The 18047-nt window shown below is 35.8% G+C and overlaps 1 protein-coding gene across 1 annotated transcript; it reads right to left on the bottom strand.

Annotated features, from left to right (window-relative positions):
- Positions 1 to 1243: 1243 nt before the first annotated feature.
- Positions 1244 to 5198, bottom strand: LOC110928557 (cyclin-dependent kinase F-1). The gene is made up of 2 exons (XM_022171569.2): positions 4614 to 5198; positions 1244 to 2314 (listed from the first exon to the last, which is right to left on the bottom strand). The coding sequence occupies exons 1-2, from the start codon at positions 5103 to 5105 to the stop codon at positions 1388 to 1390; spliced, it is 1419 nt and encodes a 472-aa protein (XP_022027261.1). The 5' UTR covers positions 5106 to 5198; the 3' UTR covers positions 1244 to 1387.
- Between the last annotated feature and the right edge of the window lie 12849 nt (positions 5199 to 18047).

Raw genomic sequence — 18047 nt, 5'->3', positions numbered from 1 at the left:
ATATGATAAATGCTTGGCATCCTACCAGGACTAAAAAGGGTGATGAGTTCAACATAAGCATTTTACATGGTAAAATGATATACAAAAGTAGAACTTTTCAAGTTTATACATTAAACGAAGGAAAACAATCAATAAACTATGTAATTATGAACAAACAAAAACAATAAACCTAAAATTTTAAAGATAGTTACACAATAACCAATGACATAAATAATCTTGAAAAATAATTTTAGGTTATTAGCAACGTAATCATAAACAAACATATGGTAATTGTTATTTCGTTAGAACTAAAATAGCTCTCTACACAATTGTGGTCATTTATGTTAATTTTGAAAGAAATAAAAAAAGCGAGGCTTATGAGTGTGTGTTACAAATTACTTGGTTGTTTATCAAGAGACGGTGAGTGTTAAAAGGTGTTAGACATGGGAGTCTAAAAAAACCCGTTGAAATCGTCCAAACTGAGTACATCGGCCGGTTAGGTTTATGATTCATGGTTCAAGTACCAGGGATATCTACAGAATTGTATAAACACATGTACATAGTGCTTACTAGATATAATAGAAGACAGAGATATGGTCATGTAGTTACATATACTTGCAACTTGTACCACAGTTAAAAGCCAACAATTTCTATAAATGTTTAGTATCGTCTTCGAAGTCGAGATGAGAGGCACATACATCGAAGCGCTCTTTTGTAAGAAAAATTGTGAAAAAAAATTGTAAACCATATCTCAATACACATTAGACATTAATATACCTTCAAGGCTTCAACATCTTGATAATAATAATAATAATAATAATAATGACCCAAAGGCCTCTACAAAGTTTGGACCTTTGCAGATCACAGTCACTCACTCACTCCTCGACGTGGGCCAGGGGCGAAGGATAAGAGGGGCGGGGAGGGGCGCCCGCCCCCCCCCCCTCCCCGAATTTTTCGCTCAGTAGTGTTATATATGTAGTTTTCGTATAGAAATTTGTGGGTATATATGTTTTCGCCCCCCCCCCCCCCCCTCCCCGTTTCTATAGAAATTTTTGGGTATATACGTTTTCGCCTCCCGGCCGAAAAATTCAAGCTTCGCCACTGACGTGGGCGCCTCCGGTTCGCATGCACTCGGCAAAGCACACCATGTCGCCTCAAGCCTAGGCGCAACCCTATGATATATCTATATTACTCTATGTGAATGATAGCTCTCCAGCATTCACAAATTTGGAAATTGAAACTACTATTCTAGAGAATCAGATTATTCAACATCAAAACCTTGGAGATAGTTCTTTATTTCAATCCCTCACACATCTTTTCACTTAAATTTACAAAGAATAATAATAATAGTAATAACATTAATGTAAAAAAACAATTCCTTGTAACACCAAGGTCACACAAGACATGATCAAGAAAACCGAATCGAAAAATCACCACCGGATCCTTTAGTAACATCAAACCCTTCAAAATCAGAATCCGAACCAAAGTCTCGATGATCACCCCAATCGTCAGACCCAGACGAACCGTGATCCACACCATGGCTCGGAGACGGAACCCTAAGCTCAGACACAGGAACCGGTAACGGTTCCTCGTTTAAATACTTATCATGAAGCAGTTCCATCGCAGTGGCCCGACCCGCCGGGTCAAAGCATAACAGTTTCTTCACAAGCGAAATCTCATCTTGGCTTCGGTTAGGAAGACACGAAGCTAACCCGCTCGGGTTTTCCACTTTTTCAAACGAAATTATTTTGTAGTCCGGTAACTGCGCGCAACCGGGCCAGACTTCCTCGTTTAAGTTACCCAATACGTTAAAGATTCTACTTAACTGATCGATATCCGAAGCTCCCGGGAAAAGCGGTTCGAGAGTGAAAAGCTCGGAAATTATACATCCGAGTGACCATAAATCGATTTCAGGCCCATAGTTTTCAGACCCGAAAAGAAGTTCGGGTGCTCGAAACCAACGAGTCCCGACACACGATGTTAACAGCCCCGATTCGACTCCACCGTCGTTGGTTTCGTAAGAATAATTGCTTTTTAAAAAATCATCTTCTACATCACTTGTGGTGCATGTAGCGAGACAGGATGTATCTGCATCGGGGTAATTTGTGTCTTTGTCGGTTTCATCAAACGTGTCTTTGGATTTAAACTCATCCGATGGTCCGTATTCCTCTATGGTCCCTAGAGGAATATGGACCATCGGATTTGAACGGTTTTCTTGAGTGACCGTTTCTGGCTCGGAAACGGGTTTCTGTTGTTGGTACACGGATGATTCTTGGCTTTGAGGTTGTACGCTATCGTGTATTGAAACAAATCCAGGTGCTATCCGTATCCTTGCCTGAACAAATGAAACATAAGATCTTAGAAACTACGTTTCGAGATTTTCATTGTAGACAAAGTTAAAAGTTATGAATGGTGAACTTAAGGTTATTACAACATACGTATAAATCCTATGCATGTGTCACAGAAGCATAGTTGTTAATAGCGAATAGCGACATCCTATGCATGTGTCACAGAAGCATAGTTGTTAATAGCGAATAGCGACACGGGACCTATATGCTACATAGCGAATAGCGACAAATAGCGGCCGCTATTTTATAAATAGCGATACACTAGAAAAAGAATTTTGAAAATTTTTATATGTATCTTATATCAAAATACCTTGGAATATATGCTATTTTACATGTATATTTAACAGAAACCTATAAATCCAGCTATTTTATAGCTATATCTAATTGCTATTTACATCAAAAGAAAAAAAACCTAACTGTCGCTATTCACGCTATTAGTCGCTATGAACCAGATAGCGCCTCGCTACATGACGCGCTATAGCCGCTATTGACAACTATGCACAGAAGATTCAAAGCAGCTTAAGTTGATGCCTAGAGAGTTAAAAAAGTATGGAAGTTTTAACACATGTCTACCATAGAACTTGAACCCTAACCGCATAAGGAGAAACATGTTACAAACCCAACTTGATACCGCTACACTACAATTCTAATCCTAAAATCTACACCTATGTCAGTCCACCATTAAACTTGAACCCTAACCGTTAGGTTACAAAGAAGCACTTTAACACCTCACTTAACATGATTATTTCCTATTTGAGCATGGAAAATTATCTATCTCCAACCTATGTTGTCAAAAGCCCCCTAGGCAGGCGCTCAAGCACAACCCGGTGCACCAAATGCGTTGCGCCCTGAAAGCTTTCAGGCTCTCATACGCTGACAATTCCTGACTTTTTTTCGAGCCGGGGGTCTCACTGGAAGCAGCCTCTCTATTCCTACGGAGTAGAGGTAAGGCTGTCTACATCTTACCCTCCTCAGACCCTACCTTTGCTTTGCTATTGGTGGGATTTACTGAGTATGATGATGATGATGATACGCTGACAATTCCTGACTTATTTATGACACGATTAAACATGTTTAATAAAAAGTATACTATGTAAATTTACTTTTTTAATAATAACTAAAATTACAAGGCTAGGCTCCATCTTTTCCTCCTCTTGGTACATAAAACATATACAAAAGTTATAAACGTGAGATATAAAATAGTTAAACGACTCGTTTTCATGTTAGATACTTTTGTTAATCGCATCATCTCTGACAGATTTAACACGATGAGACCTGTTTTGTCAGTCCTCTGCAGAGCATTTCTTGACCAAAGCCGGCCAAAAATGGTTAAAAAAACTAAATAAGTGTGGAATCAACCTAAAACAGCCTAAACTAGCCCTACCCTAAACCTTGGTTGAAAAAAGCGCGAAGCGCACAAAAGCAACAAGGTCTAAAATCAAAGCGCAAATCGCAAATCACAAATCGCAAAAGCAGAGGGCTTTTCATATGCAAGGCGCAAGGTGCTTGTATATTTTTTATATATCCTATTGGCTTTTAGCATATCTTACCCAAAATATACTTATAAATAAGGTTTATATATGATTTAACGTATAAATCACTTAAATGTACAACAACTTTAGCTACATGTAAAACAGTTTAAAGCACAAAAACACCTTATGTTCAAGAAACACGCATCTCAGTGGGATTTTTTTTCCAAAAAAAACTCGCTTTTTGGGTGCTTTACTTGCCTTATGTCACACGTGCAGCTCTCTGCGCCTAGGGTCGCTTTGCGCTTAAGCACGCTTTTTTAAACCAAGCCCTAAACAAGCCTAAAACGCGTCTAACAATCCTAAAAATTGTACTTTCTACTATACACCTAGTTTAAAAGAGCCCTCCCTTCTTAAGGGCTAGTCGTTGGGCTCCACGCTCGGCAACATATTCTCCAACACAATAACTTAGTGGATGTTTGTTAAGCTCTTAACGAGACTCTTAATGGTTCAGACCTCTTGCTGATTCAACACTTAATGGTTCGGACTATTTGTTTCATGAGTAGATGTCTGAATGATTAAGACATTTGTCTCTGAATGGTTAAGCATTATACAGAGTCTGAATGATTAAGACATCCTATCTATTGGTCACACATTTGCTTCTGAATGGTTAAACATTATACTGGCTCTTAACCTCTTACTGGTTCAGCACTTAATGGTACATACCTCTTGCTGGTTTAGCACTTACCCACTCAAAAGTTACACAATAAACAAAAAACGAATCTAAGTAACAACATAATCTAAGACATCAATTCACCTGACCAAAATCTGCTAATTTCAACACCCCATCACTCGAAACAAGCAAATTCGAAGGCTTCAAATCCCGATGAATAATCGAGCTCCGATGACAGGCATCAACCGCCAACAAAATCTGCACAATCCACCGTTTAATCTCACCAACACTCAACCCGTTTTCCTTCTTGGCTCGTCTCAGAACCGTCGCTAAATCGGTATCCAAATACTCAAGGACAAGCACAGCGTCCTCATCAGGGGACCAGAAATACTCGTGCAAAACGACGACGTTGGGCGAGTGCTGAAGCGTTTGAAGCGCCTCGATTTCGCGAAAGGCGGACTGGTAGTCGTGGACTTCTTTTAAGGCGACGGTTTGGTTGTCGATGAGGCGACGGGCTTTGTAGACGTCGGAGAAAGTGCCGGAGCCGATGCGGGTTTGGATCTCGTATTTGGTTATGATTTCGGGGCGGGTGTGGATGCTCCAGCTTTTTGTGGTGGTTGACGGTAGTGGATCCATTTGGTTTGGTTTGGTTTTTTAGGGTTTTGAAAGTTTGTGATTTGGGAGGAAGAAGATGTGATGTGATTTTGGGGGTGATGATGAGTTTTGGAGTGAAATAATGCATATCTATGTGTTTTTTTAACCGTTTTTATTTGTTTTACTAGATACGAGAGGTTAGAACCCAGCATATTACATTGGTTAAATAAATATAATTTTATATATTAAATAACTAGGTTATAATCCCGTGTATTACACGGGTTAAGTAAATAAAAAAATCAAATAGTTAATAACGAAGATTTAACAATTATAAAACGATATTTTAAGACGTTTTTCTTATATTCAAACAAAATTTTGTGTCATTTATGATCAAAACTTGTGATGTTTGTCAACTTTATAAATATGAAAGCATTTGAACCATCGATTAGAAGGCAAACTGTATTATCAACTTTCTTACGAGTTTTAACACTTATGTGAATATACATTTAATAACCCAAGTTTTATTTAAATAATAGTGGTCTTAATTTATTAATTCTAAGAAAATGTTGAAATGTCCAAATTAGGCATATATCAATTAGCCAATTAGATACACTTATAGCTACAAAATAATATTTAAATTAATTAGATAAGTATAAATTATCGGTAATTATTAAGTAATATAACTTTAAAATTTAAATATCTTGATGTGAGTTAAAAAGCATGGTTGTTTTTGGATAAAGTTATTAGTATGATTGTTTTTGGATAAATTTATTAGTATGATGTTGTTATGAGGTCTACTAATTAATTAGTGACAATTATAATAGAATATTTAATTATATATTGTTGTACATTTTTTTATTTTCGGTTATATCATTTGATGATGGGCGTATAACCTAGTTTATCAAAATCAAATATCTTATCTTCCTTTGATAAGTTTATTTTTATTATATTTTTTTTTGCAACGTTTAATAATAATTTTTGAAAAGTGTTATATTATATTTATTTTGTTTATGGTATAATTATTTATAATTAAATATATCTATAATTAAATATGAGAAACATATATTAAATTTAATAATTTAAATTAAATAATAATTATCTACAATTAAGGAATTAAGATATAATTTCTAACCTGGTAATTAATATAAATAAATAATAAGATATTTTATGGAACTTTATCCGTAATTTCTTAAATGTATGAAACATATATTAAATTTAATAATTTAAATTAAATAATAATTATCGATAATTAACGATGCTCTAAAATAATGACAAGTGTCTCTCAATTGGTTTCTTTTATTATATAGTATAGATTAAAAAATAGTATATTTTATAAATTGAATAAAACTAATTTTATACACCGAATAATAATTATAAAAAGTTTTATTTTTAAAACTTCATGTATTACACGGGTTGAATATATGTAATTTTTTATAGTAAATAATAAAAGAAGTTATATCTTTAAAAAAAAACCTTGTGCATTACACGTGTTGAATAAATCCAATTTTATATACCAGATAAGATAATAAAAAAATTTATATATTTAGAAAAACTAATTGATATACTCGACGCACGATAGATAGAGTGATTACAAGGATAGTTCGTGAATTTTTTTTATTTATATATGTCATTACACTTTCTTAAAACTGAATTAATAATAATGAGGATACACAATGTTTATGTTAACATGGGACTATGGAATTAATTTTTTTTATAGTTTATGACTAATATTCACGTGTATGATGATAAAATTACATAATGATCCATGTTTGAATATTATATTTGTTTATATTATTTTAACAAATTATTAGATTAGATAATAATAATAATAATGATAATAATAATAATAATAATAATAATAATAATAATAATAATAATAATACTAATAGTAATAGTAATAATAATAATAATAATAATAATAATAATAATAATAATGAAGGATTGCTAAACGGTGATTTGAAATTTGTGATTATATTATGTTTCTATTAATTGAATAACATAATATTAGATTTCAAGGATAAATAATTAAATCTGATGAAAATTTCAAAATATTATGTTATCTCCTATATGAATTGTTTTTATGAAGTTAAGATATGAGTGTAAAATTAATAATTAAATTTATATTAAATTCAATTGTATAATTATCTTTTAATTATTGATATTAGGTAGAATAGATAGGTGGGAAAACTAAAAAATAGATGCTTCAATAAGTGACATAAAAACAATTCATATAGGAGATAATTATAAATGGTTTCTTTTATTATATAGTACTAGCGGTAAGACCCGTGTGCAAACACGGGTCGTTTCTTAGAAAACCATGCATAACACATATTGACAGAGAGTAAAAAAATAATTAGTGCAGACTTACAAAATTGATATAAACTAATGGTCAATAGGTTTATTCAACAGCAATTCCATTACGTTGATAGCAAACCACTGTTGTCTATTAACTGTTAAAAACCTCTGTTGCTTTCCAACAGACTTTCCTAAAAACTGTCATCCATTATCTCCAACAGAGCTTTCCAGATGGATAGATAGTAAGTATCAGATGTTAGTCAACCCATGTTAAAAAAGTCAGTCAACAGAAATTACAAAGGTTAGTAAACAGATGTTAAGAGAATAATGTTATTAACAAAGAATTTAGTACTCTCATAAAAATGAGAACTGCAAACTTGTTACTACAACGCCAGATATAAACATTTTTCGCAGCATGTGTTCTCAGGATAGGCTTAATGCAGAGCAAGTATCAGCTGCTTTCAAAAAGTTGTATTGCTTTCCAACAAACATTTATGTAGGATCGTGTGATGACCCGAATGAGTCGTTCAGAGGAGTTTTGATCAGTTTCAGAGGCGGAAACTAAGAAACTGACTTAGAAACATCTTGTACTTCACTTTAAACACCTCTTAGATTGATTTAACAACAATTACATCCACTGGAAAAACCGGCAGCACCTCGGTATCCAAAATTACAAAAGTTCTAACTGATTTCGCTCGAACTACCTATGGCCTATTTATAGTGTTCTGATTTCGCTTGAACATGCTCAAGCGGAATCACCATTCAAGCGAAATCTCTTAACTTGACCACTCAAGCGGAATAGCATATATCTGATTTCGCTTGAAAGTGCACATGTTACTTTCAAGCGGAATCACCCTAAAATACACACAAATCTCCTATTTTCTCGAACAACGTGCCCTGATCTAACATATCTAGAGTAAGACTCGATACAAGACGAAGTCGAGAGATGCATGCACTAACAGACTCCCCCTCAGATGTTGACGAGTCTTTCGTGTCGAGTCTTCACATCTTTAGTCTTTATCAGTCTTTGGGCTTCACTCTCTCTATCAGCATCAACAGACTCCCCCTAACGATGTGTTGGCATTCCTTAAGTTCATCAGCATCATCAGCTTCAGGATCGTAATCTGGCTTTCACAGGTTCAAGATCGTTGCCTGGCTCAAACTTTGTCCACCGAGTCCTCAGGTATCGGAACCTAGCTCTTTAAACACAAGTTTCTCAGAATCGATTAACCTGGCTCTGCTATATCCAAACTCCCTTTGATGTTGTTTCAAAATCATGACCTGGTTCTCATTCAGCTCAGGATCGTCACCTGGCTCAGACTTATACCTGCACAATCTTTACCTCAAAGTAAACCTCACAAATTTAAACGTTTCAAATTTAGGTATTTAGACTCTCCCTCAAGTTTAACTAGACTCCTGATGAACCACTTGAAGATTTGATTAAAACATATTTGTTTTCAACCACAGATTCCCCCTCACAAAATGGTCATCCTGTTTAGCACTTGGAATTTTGAAAATCAGCTTTTCAACACCAGTTGTCAAAAAAACTTTTTGAATTTTTCAAAAGTTTACGCTAAAACACACTAAAAATCTTTTTGGATTTTTCATAGAGAAATGCAGTTAGGAAATATTTACAGACAATATTTTTGTGAGTTTGTGTAAGAGGATCATATCAGTTTGTGAGACAAATCACCAACACCGTTAAGCTTCATTTCATTTTAAGTTCTAAACAATTCACCTAGATTGTCAGTATATTGGTCCACTTAAATTTCCACACAAAGTTCAACTGTTTCGAGATATGATATTAGTGTCTTAAACACTTAAACTTATTCGCGTGTCCCATTACTTGAATATACTCCCGTATCCAGATCCCAATATTCAGTCTTACAGGTGAGTATACCACGGATGATATCTGTAAAGGGGTTAGATGCGAAACCGTGAGAGCTCAGGTCAGAACCTCCGTTCAGCAGAGAGATGACGGCTCGACTTTAGGTGTGTCCCCTTTAGAGGATCTTTTCTTCAACAGCAATGATTATCAATTTTATTGTTTCATCATTTTTGCTGAGGGTGATGCTATATTTCAAGCATTTGCAGAAAGTATTATACGGGGACTAGGTCATAATTTCCATCAGCAGAAGTCCCGGGATAATACCCCAGATATCACTGAGTATAAAGACCTAGTATCTCAGAAAGAGGGACCTTTCAAACAAGATTTCGGGGGATACCCATATATCCAAGAAATTGTTCCCCACGATATAAGCAAGTTTGAAATTTTAGGTTTATATCTCGTCACAATCTACTAAATGTACAAAAACCTACTGGCATATCCGCAGTGAGATTGTTTATCACATTTTGACTTTCCATTTCTTTAGCATGTTGTGACAGTCCACTGATATACTATCATTTCCTCTTTTCTCAACAAAACTCGTTTTTGATTTTTATCATGTTTTTTGACTTTTTACAAATGTTTTTGGATTTTCTGAAATTTTTACTCCCCCTAAAATGCAAACACATTTAAAAGAAATTTGAAAACAAACTATACAGAAAGTTGACAACTGATATCGAATCGCTTCAATTCGCCATCCACTTGGCATAAACAATCAGAACTTCCCCTTTCAACAGACTATTTTCTCATTAAGATTTCAAAACATTTGAGTTTGTTTTAATCAAAATGATTTTTTCGAAAAATGAGTTTGTTTTTACCCCATGTAGGGTCGGGTTCATCATCTTGTTCATTCAATCACTTGTAGTAAATTAAGTACGATTTAATGTCCCTGATTTACCACTTGCAAGTATGCACAGATAAACCTCTGTACCAATTGTAAGACCAAACCTGTACCAATTGTAAGAACTAAATATCCTATACCAAGTGTAGGATAAATCAAGTACAACTTAATGTCCTTGAGTTACCACTTGTAGAAATACCACATCTACACAGATACATGTTACCAATAAAGATGTCGATTCCTGCTTCACACTTACCAACCTGGAAGCTTCGGCATAGTCCATCACCTGTAAAAATTTGATCATTATAAATTCATTCACAAAATCAAATTTTTAACAAGAATGATGCCGATTCCTGATCCACGATAATAAACTTGGGATCTCCGGCAAGTCCGGTTTTTACATATTAAACACAGACATCCAAGCCTCAGCAAGCTTGGATGATAGCTTATCAAGTTCACTTTCAGTCAGGGTATATGTTGCTTTCTTTGTTTCATAAAACTCTTTTACCCCTTTCACCTTTCCATCAACCATTTTTCCAAAAAATTTTTTCACACTTCCATTAAACTCTTTATCGACATCAAATTCTTTCTTTTCAGAATAGAATTGATTCGATATCTCAACCTTACCAACTTTTGATTTAAAATTCTCAGGCCTCAATGGTGGAAAGTTCTCATCATTCATTGGAGGCACTGAGTTCTCTTCTTTGACCTCAACTTGTGGCTCCACTGATTTTATGGAATCAGATTCATCGCCGACTTTCTCATCTGACTTCTTAACAACCCACATTTGGTTGTCCTTGGCCTTCTTTTTGTAAAAAATTTTCTTTGAACATTCACCAACTTCATAAGTTGAATTTTCAAAAGTTTTGAATTTCTCTGTTGGTTGTTCATCTTTCTCAACAAGTTTTTCTTTAAGTTTTTCAGAAACACCCTGTTTTGTCTTAGTATCCTTCGGACAATTCCATGCAATATGACCAACTTCATTGCATTTAAAACATATTCTAGTTCCTTTTGGATGAAACACTCCAGTTCCTTTCCTTTTCTTCTCAGCAAGAAACTCCTAGTTTGATTGTTTCCAGAACGGTTTCTTCTGTTCATCCTCAGCACTTCCACCTGAAACAAATTTTGTTTTTGCTTTAGAAATTTTCTCATTTTTATCATTTTCTGATGGAATAAAACCTAATCCTTTCTTTTTGAAATTACCATTATGGTTTGGTTTCTTTTGAAAACCAGGACCATAATTGTAACCCTTTTTCTTGTTTAATCGCTGTTGAACTCTTGAAATGTATTTTTTAGGTTTTTCAGTAAGATTTAAATCTTTTATTTCAGAAATATTAATTTCTGTCATTTTGAAAACCTTTTTGATCATGTCAAGACGAACACTTCTTATTGGGAATTCTTTGTCAGAATCATTCAAAGTATATGCTACTTCAAATGTTTCATCATCCAAATTTGATTTTGATAACAAAAACTCTTTACTGTAAGTCCTTTTAACCATCGGTTTTGAACTGTTGACTAATGAACTTGACCCTCCAGACTTAGAATTTGACTCCGACTCCTCATCAGTATCCAACACCTGATTGACCACCTTTTTTATTAACTCAGACTTAAAGGGATTAATTGGTACAGAATGTTGTAATCGGAATACGATTCTTCACTGTTAAACACCCACGGATTTATTATGGAGAAATCTTAACTCAAAAACTCCAAAATTACAATTTTCCCTACCAATTTGATTGGTATATATAGCTAACCTAAACACGTTAGACTATAACTAGGAAACCTATTAATTAATTACATAATAATTATCTAAACACACTCCTAACCTATCACGTATAGGAACCTTAGATAATATTCACTAATTAATTAATAATATTGTTTATTACTTGTCTTGCACTCCAAGCAATACTCCTAGCCATCCTTCACGCATGTAAGCCATGGATTAGACTAGGAATTCCCAACATTCACCCCCTGAATTTCTAAGTCGTATACGGGAGGTCTTCAATGCCAAGTAGATCCCGCATCTCCTTGAACTTGATTTTCGCTAGTGCCTTCTTTGTCAACGGTCTTCGCATATGGGTTCCAACCATGCACGCTTCGCACACCTTATTCTCGTGACGAATCTTTGGAACTCCTAAAATCATCCCATTCATTTGCTCCAAGGTATTGAAACTAGCATACCCGAGCCTCTCATGCCATAACCACGAATCTTCACTGGTTTTCGCCATAAGACAAACTGGAGCGCCCACTTTCAATTTCACCTTGTACAAACGATTTTTCGAACGAGCCACTCGCATCAATAATTTTCCACCACTATCAAACATCGTTAGAAAATTATCTTTCATTCGAATTTCACATCCAAATTCGGTTGCTTGACCCAAACTCATCACGTTACTCTGCAAATCTGGGATATAATAAATATCAGTTAAAAGCTTTTGTTCACCGGTTTTTCCTTCAAATAAAATCGACCCTTTTCCTTTAATCGTCACACGCGAACCGTCACCAAACTTCACGCTTCCAGTTATTCGCTCGTTTAGTTCTACAAAATAACTCCGGTTACCCGTCATGTGGTTGCTTGCTCCGTTATCAAGGTACCAAACATCTTTTTCGCTAGAATCGGCTTCAAATTTCTTGGGCAAAACCTTTTCTTCGTTTAAAAAAATAGTTTCTTGATCGGCCTTCATCATAAAAAATGTTCCATCAACCTCATTATCTTGTTCCTCGGCTTGTGCTATGTTCGCCTCATTATTTTTGAATCGATCCGGACATCTTGAAACAAAGTGTCCATATTTGTCACACCGGTAACACTTTATTCCCAACAAATCACGCTTTTTATCCTTTTGCTTTCCGTTGTCTCGGGTTTTATTATCTTCTTGTTGACCACGGTTTTGGGTGTTTTCCTGACCACGATCACGCCCTCGCGACGAGTGAGATCCTCTACCTCGGCCCCTACTACTACTAGAATCACGTCCACGGCTAGAAGAAGATTCAGATTTAGAAAACATTAAGTTACCCGAATTGCCGTGTGCGTTATCTTCTTCTTTGATCCTCTCTTCATAAGCTTTTAGTCTACCAACCACATCTTCGTACCCGACCGTTTTCAAGTCCAAAACTTGTTCAAGCGAGGCCACAATGTGTATAAACCGCCTTGGCAAACTAGTGAATAATTTCTTGACCATTTTTCGTTCTTCAATCTTTTCTCCTAGTGTGGCCGCCTTAGAAGCAATAGACGACAACTTTGAGGCGTACTCATCAATCGTTCCGGTATCCCTCATCTTCAAACCATCGAATTCGGTTATTAACGTTTGAAGTCTTGCTTCTTTCACACGTTCCGCACCGAGATTTCTTGACTGAATGGCTTCCCACATCTCCTTTGCTAGCTTCAAATTACCGATCTGTAAAATCTGTTCCTCCGGTATCGACTGAAACAGAAGTGCCTTCGCCATGTTATTTTTCTTCGCATCATTGGAACCCGGATCAATCACATCCCAAACTCCATAAATCCCAAAAATAACCTCCATACGCATGCTCCAGATCGTGTAATTCGTTGAAGTTAACATCAGACACTGAAACGAAACTGGATTCGTTTCCTTTACCGGAGCATTCGAACCGTCACCCACAACCATCGTTCGTTTCTTTCGTCGGCTATAGGTTTTAGTAGTCCCCAGTGAATCAATTTTACTGATACAACCCTTTTAACACGGTCGTAATCGGTTTGTTTTTCGATTCGTGTCGATAACGTCGTAGGACAATCAACGGTTTCCCGTTTCCAACCTACTATAATCGACGATTAACCAAGACAATCAACAGTTAAAAACTGTTTCCAACTTGATCAAATCTGAATCGAAAAAAAACTTAGACCACGTTTAACTTACGGTTTCGATTGAAACGTAGTTTAAACATTAATATGGAAAACCCCACACCATTAATTGTAAATAAATAAGGTAATTTAAAAGAATTACCTTTTTCAATTATTCACAAATAAAGCTATGACTAGCAAACAAATATTAGTCAATCTCTTTGAACGTAGCTTTGACTTAAAAGAAAAGGTCTGCAACTTTTCCTCCAAAGACACCACTATCGCTGATGTCTTTCAAAACGTGCCGACAACCCAGATTTGATCTCCGCTGAAGTTCTCAGACTATGACTCGTACACCAAATGCTGCTCCTTTCTCTTTGATCAGAATGGCTCCGGTGAGAACTTCAACAAATTCAACCGAACCCCTTCAATCGCGGGTTCAATCGTTCCTTGTTGCTTCTGATCTCAGTATCACCGACCAGTTTCTTGTGTTTTTTTCTTTCTTGAACAGTACTGTTCCGGAGAGTCCTTCAACACCCCCTTGTCTCGCAGGTATGTTGATCTCAGGTCCCTTGATCCTTTACGTCGCTCGCCGGTAATCACCTCGGTTCACAAGTACCAATCAACCACTTGTTCGCAGGTTGATTGAATACAGGTTCTAATTTTGATCTCCGGTATCAACTTCCTCTTGCTCGCAGGTTAGTTGATTTACACAAGTCCCTTAATCGATTTCAAATTCCGCTCTGATACCAATTAAAGGGATTAATTGGTACAGAATGTTGTAATCGGAATACGATTCTTCACTGTTAAACACCCACGAATTTATTATGGAGAAATCTTAACTCAAAAACTCCAAAATTACAATTTTCCCTACCAATTTGATTGGTATATATAGCTAACCTAAACACGTTAGACTATAACTAGAAAACCTGTTAATTAATTACATAATAATTATCTAAACACACTCCTAACCTATCACGTATAGGAACCTTAGATAATATTCACTAATTAATTAATAATATTGTTTATTACTTGTCTTGCACTCCAAGCAATACTCCTAGCCATCCTTCACGCATGTAAGCCATGGATTAGACTAGGAATTCCCAACAAGACTCATGATCAGTGTCAGACAATGTGAAAGTAACGTCAATGTTTTCTGGTAATTCATCAGTTGTGTCGGTTTTTAACTTTATATTAACTGCTTTTTCAACTTGCTCCTCATTTGGTTTTCTGGGAGAATAACCTTCCTAGATCGGAGGTGGACACTTATTATAGCTAACAGTCGGTTTCTTACCAGTATCTTTCTTCTTTGGCTTATCATCTTGAAATGCTTCGAAACCTGCAACAGTTGGATAAATTCGATCAATAAGATAATCAGAACTAGAATAACTCTGTAATAATCGTCTGATTCTCTCATTCTCAATTTTCTCAGTCTCCAACTCTTGCTTCCACTTTGCACTTTCTTCGATGTAGAAATTAATAGCTTTTTGCTTCGTCATCACTGTTGTATTCATCATCGTCAAGGCATTTTCTCTTTCAGAATTTGTCTTTTGAAGACCAGTTACTGTTCTGTTCAAAACGTCATAAGACTCTTTCACATAGTTGAGATTGAACAGTAATTGTTCCTTCATCTTTTCAAGCTCAGCCAGCTTTTCATCTTTAGCTGTACATTCTTTGCAAGATTCAAGACACTTTGAGCAAGGCTTGATAACTTCCACAATCCTCTCTACTTCGATGATTTTTTCAACTTAACAACTTTTTCAGCTTCAGTCACCTTTTCTGTTTCACCAACCTCCTCAGCAACAACTTTAACTTCTTCATTTTGAACTATCTCATCCTTTTCGCTTTCAGACTTCATTTGCTTTTGTTCTTTTGCTGCTCATTTCTCCTTCAGGTTTTCCAAACGATCTGCAAAATAAAAATGAAAACTTTCAGGAGAGAGATGAGAAACCATTAATATGTTTTTCTTCCTCATCATCACTATTGTCATCAGTTGGTGATTGATCAAACTCTACTGATTTGTCAGAACTATCATCCGAAGAACCAGAATCAGATGGTGTTTGATCAAAGATAACTTCTCTTTCTGAACTCTCATCTGAAATCTGTGAGCTTTCATCAGATGAAACAACATTTTCTTCTTCATTCTTCACACTAACACCACTTGATTTCATCCACTCAGTAAACATATCTGGTTCTTTCACAATTTTAGCAATGAAAGCCTTAAATTCTCTTTTCTCATCTGTAAACATATCCCAGCTAAAGCCTTCAGGTAATCTTTCATCATCCTGATTGATTAAGCATGCTTTGCTGTCAGATGAAATGTATTTGTTCCAGCTGAATCCACTTCTGACCTGACCTTCTGACGAGAATCCTTCAAACTCTTTTTTTCAAGTCAAGAATGTGTAAACCAAAATTATCTTGATTCACCAAACATGCTCTCTTTGAATCCTCTATCACTTTTCTACCATGAGCCACTTGTGGTTCTTGTTGTTGTTGTTGACCAACTTGTTGATATATGGCTTTCCGGTAGTAGTCCTCTTTTCCGAACGGATTCTTAGCTTCACTTGCTTCTCTGTTCTTACATTCCCTCTTGAAATGACCTTTCTCCCTGCATCGAAAACAAGTAACTTTAGATTTATCAAAACCTAAAGTGGAAACATGTGCATCAAGAAAGTCATTTCTTCCGGTAATCAGTTTGAATTTCTCTGCTCTTCTTAGAACACTAGCTAGACACCATTTGATGTCCATGAGCTCCATTTCTTCAGCGTCTATCTGATTGTAATCCTCCTTTGTTAGCATAGGATTCCCGATCCGCCCTGCAACCAAACCTTCATAGGATAGTAGCACGGAACCAAGTAATGCGATGTGATCTTTAGCAACTTCTTCAGAGAAACTTTGACCATCAGGAAGATTCAAAGCAATGTTGCATTGTATCACATAACCATTTCCACTTTTAGAATTTTGATGCTGAAAGCTTGATGTTGTATCTTTTGGATTAACACTCGGATATGAAGAGAATCCACTGCTGTTGTTAGAACCCTGATCAACATTTTCTGATGAATTTCCAGCACTAAAAGCAGTTTGAATCTTCGGGCTTCTTTCAACTTCTGGAACACTGCCTTTGTAATACATTTTCACGTCTTGTTGACCACTCGGATTGTTCATCCTTGCAATCTTTTGCTGTTCCAGATCTTGACCCTCAATCTTCTCGATAAACTGAGAAATTGTCAACCCATCATAAACTCCAGTGTTCTTCAAGATCATCAAGTAAGTACCCCACTCTTTTTGTGGTAAAGAATCAGCTAACTTGTCGACCCATTCTTCACGATCTTTGGTTATGCTTAGCATTAACATGGATCGCACTAAGTGGCAATATCTTTCAATAAGCTTCTTTGTATCTTCCCCAGGCAGACTAGTGAATAGATCAAATTCTTTCTTAAGCAGTGCCTTTTTACTCTTAATCATATTCTCACTACCCTCAAACTTGACTTTAAGAGCATCCCAAATTGATTTTGAAGTCTTGTCATGTTGTAACAACACAAAGATGTCTTCCTTAATGGCTTGCTGAAGTAAACTGATCATCATTTTTTCAGCTCTGTATATTTCTCGTTCTTTGTCATTTAACTCAGAGATTTGTTTTTCAGTTTGCAGTTCAGTACGAGGTAGAACATATCTCTTCATAATACACTCCCATGATCTCAGATGGTTAGCTTAAACCTAGTTTTTAAATCGATCTTTCCATCCCTAATACTCCTCAATGCTCATTAGCTTCGGGGGTTTTTGGGTAGTTCCCGTTTCGTTTTCCAAATTCATGTTTTGAGCAATGACAGCCGGAGTAGTTGGAGATGTTGCGAACGCGTTGTAAAATTCTTCACTCATGCTTTGGTAGTGTGTTTTTCAAAACAGACAACTTCAAGTGGAATCAAAACTTTAAGTGAAAACAAGCTTCAAGCGGAATCACCTGAAAGAACACTTTAAGCGAAATAAGAGATTAAAATTTCAAGCGGAATAACAACAAACAATTTCAAGCGGAATCTCTGAAATTGTTTTCAAGCGGAATATCAACTGAAGTGAAATCTCTGATTTAGCTTGAAACTTTTCAAGCGGAATAGTGTATTTGAAGCGAAATATGTCAATTTCAAGCGGAAACAGAACTTGTCCGTT

Source organism: Helianthus annuus, chromosome 3 (assembly GCF_002127325.2).
Source record: "Helianthus annuus cultivar XRQ/B chromosome 3, HanXRQr2.0-SUNRISE, whole genome shotgun sequence".
NCBI classification, from domain to species: Eukaryota; Viridiplantae; Streptophyta; class Magnoliopsida; order Asterales; family Asteraceae; genus Helianthus; species Helianthus annuus.
Note: the sequence above shows the minus strand (reverse complement) of the source record. Positions and strands in the feature narration are given on the sequence as shown.